Below are 3882 nucleotides of genomic sequence, written 5' to 3' on the forward strand. Positions count from 1 at the left end.
CCAACAGGATCAGGGTCAAAAATGCTGGTCTTCTGAAGGCATTGGGGATGGCAGTGTTGGTATACTGAGTGCCGGGATACTGACCACCAGCATGCTGACTGCAACCCGTGAACATATCTTTTCTAAAATCAGGAGACTACAAGTCTGTACACCTTGTATACAAAGATTGCAGGCACTGTCCCTTACATTTTTGCAAGACAATATGGAAGCATTGGGCCTCATTCCGATTTTAATTGGACTTGCAATTCTCTACAAATAAAATGCATGTGCACCTAGAGGGGTCTGTAGAGAATAGAAGCCTCCTGCATCTATCTGTGAGCTCTGAGTTCTTCATGCCTCATCCACATGATAACAACAGACCTTGGTCAGTGTGCTCAAGCTGAAGCTTACTCATACTGGACCTACAAATTGGTGGCAACATGCTCCACGATTTGAAGAATGGTGTCAGTTGTCGCTTATGGTCTGCCACCCAAATGCTTAAGATGGCCATACACCAAATCAAATTTCATCCAACCATCCAACTAGTTAGTTGGATGGAAAGAAAATAAATTATCTTTCAGACAACTTAAGCAACTTGTTTGAATAAAACATGTTGTCCGTTTTCCATGGTTTTGGAGCAAATTGCAGATTGCTGTCATTTGACCAGATTTTCGTATATATACAAACAAATTCCAAGAGGTGCTTATGGTTTAGTAGTGACGTCAATACACCATCAATGATGTTTCAATAAGCATTATGTGGGAAATTTACTAAGATGGGAATTCTATTTTACATACTGTAGCAACATCCCATGTGTAATTGAATTTCCATTTTAGTAAATTTCCCCTTATGAGTTCATTTTTCAATCTTCAAAATATAATTTAAATAAATCACACCCTCTCCCACAGATAATTTGACTGTTGCTCTTTATCTCAAGCTATTTTCCCAGAACAAAATTGTTTATTGTCACTTTGAATCTGAGAATTGACCCGCTCAACCTTCATTGCCGAGTCATTGAAATCCTATCAGGAAATGCAAGATTTTCGTATAATCCATGCACAATGCAGACAGAATTCTTATTGTAAATCAGCACCGGGAAATTGGCTCTTGTAGTGGTTGTTATACACAGGCAGTATGGGCAGATAGGCCCCAATAATAATGTATGCAACATTGCTTGATAATCAGACACAATCAGTGTGTCAAAATAAGTGTGAGTGACATTTTACTATAATATATATAATACTAGGTGATTCATCGCGCCCTCCGGGCGCTCTTCACACCGTCGTGAGGGGCTTCGCCCCATTTGAAGTGGAAATATATGTGAGTGTGAGATGTATTGTAATTTGGTGAATAATGTTGTTGTAGTGAATTTGAGTGACAGCATAAATGTTTAGAAATGAAAGTGCATATAATTGCAAAGGTGGTGTAGTCTGTGATAGTGTTATGAATGAATATTTTTTGTTGTTGATCGAAAAGTTAACTAATGTAGATGTAGGAAATATGTATTGAAATAGAAATGTCTTATAAGATAAATGTGAGAACAGGTTGAACATTGTGAAGCATTTATTGTAAACATTGTAAAAAGAGTGTAAAGTGCATATATATAAATAAGGTTAGTAAAGTCACATCGTACTACGACATGTTACATTTGGAAAATGTCATGAAAAACCACATTTTTGGTAAATTGTCTATTGTTTAAAAGTAGTTGTCCTTGTTCTTCATTTGGGGTAATGTGGACTTTGACTTGATTTGGTTGTCTTGATCTTGATAAAGCTACGTAAAGTTGACCAAGAGAGAAGACTGAAGTTTGTAGATGAATTCCAACGTGATTGAATGTTTGTCCTTGGGATTTGTTAATAGTGATTGCATAGGCTGGAATGATTGGAAATTGGCGTCGTTTTAGGATAAATGGCAATGTGGTATCTGTTGGAGCCAAATCAATGCGAGGAATAAAGACAATGTCACCTTTGTTGCAATCGGATATAATTTTAGTAGTGATGAAGTGAGGTGCTAAGTTTTCAATAATTAATCGTGTTCCATTACACAATCCTTTTTTGGGGTTAAGGTTGCGAAGTAGCATGACAATAACTCCCTTTTTTAACAGTAAGATATGTGGAGGCATTCCAGAAGGAGTTTGCTCATGTAGAAATTCCAGGGGGAAGTTTAAAGTGTCGTTGGGGTCTTCACTTACAACGGAGTCGGCGCTGTAATAAATTTGTGGAATTCCAGGTATTAATCCAATAATGTTCCGATTCATTTCAAGTGTGTGGGCATTTGTTGGAGCAAGAATGACTCTTTTAGAAAGGTCTTCTACGGACATGTTTTGTACATTGTTAAAAATGGTATTAATGAGATTGTCTGTAGTTAGCATATGTTGTGGGATTTCAATGATATTTGTTTGTGATATTTCTGGTATTGCTGGTACAGTTCCCATTCCAACTTGTAAAAGCCATGTATTATGTTCTAGTTGTCCTTCACTGCGCATGTTTGTAGTGAGAGTTAGATGCCTGAAATGTTGCCATAGGTGACTGGCTTTGATGCAGCATTCAATAATATCCGTTTGTGTTCCTCTTGGCACAACAGGAAGTGTCTGTCTAAAATCTCCTCCTAATACAATAATTTTGTTTCCAAATGGTTTGGTGTTGTTCATAATTTCCTGTAGAAGTGTGTCAATGCATCGAAGACCATGTTTGGGGAGCATAGTTATTTCATCAATGAGAATGATAACAGCTTTCCGTAATAGTTCTGCTTCTGGGGACGTTAGTCTCATGCAAGAAACGGATGTATCAAGTAGTGGGACAGGTAGCTTAAATCCACTGTGCACAGTGCGTCCACCTTTGAGTAAAGTAGCTGCAATTCCTGTGGTAGCAAACGGCAATATGATGTTACCTTGACCTCGTGTATATGCAATGAGCGTAGTGTATAGGAATGTTTTTCCGGAACCTCCTGGCCCATCAACATAAAAGCAGTGGTTGTGACTGTATTCATTATGTACTGCCATGACTATGGTGTTGAAAGCAGCTAACTGCTGATTGTTAAGCATTGCAATGTTGTGATTAGCGAAATTTTGTTCTTCAAGGACATTATATGTTTGTTCTTGTGGTGCATTTCCGGTTGTCCTGGAACTTTGAGTTGTGCGTGCTCCGGTCCTGTAGGGTGTTGTTTGTTGGCATCAGATGCTGGTGGGTCTTGTTGGGTTGCTGCAGGTTTGAGAGAAAGAAAAAAAAATAATTGGGAAAGGGGTTGTGGGTGTGGGGGGTTTTTGGGGGGGGGTGGGGTTGTGGTTATTTTGTAGAGGTGCACAGGGGACTTGTAGATGGGTGTGTTAGCGATGTGGTGTGGTCCAGGTGGTGTTTGAAAGTCGAGTTCTGTGGCATCAGTTCCAGGAGGGTGTCGGTTGTTGGCATCAGATCCTGGTGGGTGGTGTTTGGCGGCTGCAGGTTTAAGAAAAAAACATTAAAGGTGGTTGTGGGGGGGGTGTAGGTAAATCCGTGTTAGGTGTGTGCGGGTGCCCCGGGATCCCTTGCTGTAATGAGAAATTTTGGTGTGTGTGTGTCTCAGCTAGGAGCGGACCGCTTTAGCTGGGAGTGTGAGGCAGCGGGTACCCTGGAAAGGTTTGCTGAGAGTGGCAGGCAGCGTTGGGTGGCTGGGAGGCAGCGTGTGTGTATCAGCTCGGAGCGGACAGCTTTAGCTTGGTGGGTGAGGCAGCGGGTCCCCTGGGAGGGCTTGCTGAGAGTGGCAGGCAGCGGTGGGTGGCTGGGAGCCTGGGTGTGTGTTGAGGGGGGTTGTGCTTGCGTTGTGTAGACGTGGTGCTGGCTGTGTGTGGCAGGTGGTGGGGAGGGGGGTTGCGCGGTGTGTTGAGGCAGCGGGTTCCCTGGGAGGCCTAGCTGAGAGCGTTAGTCA

The 3882-nt window shown here is 41.8% G+C and overlaps 1 protein-coding gene across 1 annotated transcript; it reads right to left on the reverse strand.

Moving 5' to 3' along the window:
• Positions 1-1621: 1621 nt before the first annotated feature.
• On the reverse strand, positions 1622-2980 carry LOC146072914 (ATP-dependent DNA helicase Pif1-like). Its single transcript, XM_083180094.1, has one exon. It carries the CDS (start codon positions 2978-2980, stop codon positions 1622-1624), a length of 1359 nt encoding a protein of 452 aa, XP_083036220.1.
• Between the last annotated feature and the right edge of the window lie 902 nt (positions 2981-3882).

The sequence above is a fragment of the Crinia signifera genome, chromosome 4 (genome assembly GCF_055691185.1).
Source record: "Crinia signifera chromosome 4, ASM5569118v1, whole genome shotgun sequence".
Classification (NCBI taxonomy): domain Eukaryota; kingdom Metazoa; phylum Chordata; class Amphibia; order Anura; family Myobatrachidae; genus Crinia; species Crinia signifera.

Coding starts and splice junctions, on each gene's coding strand:
- LOC146072914 (XM_083180094.1), bottom strand. CDS start 2,980: ATGGCAGTACATAATGAATACAGTCACAACCACTGCTTTTATGTTGAT.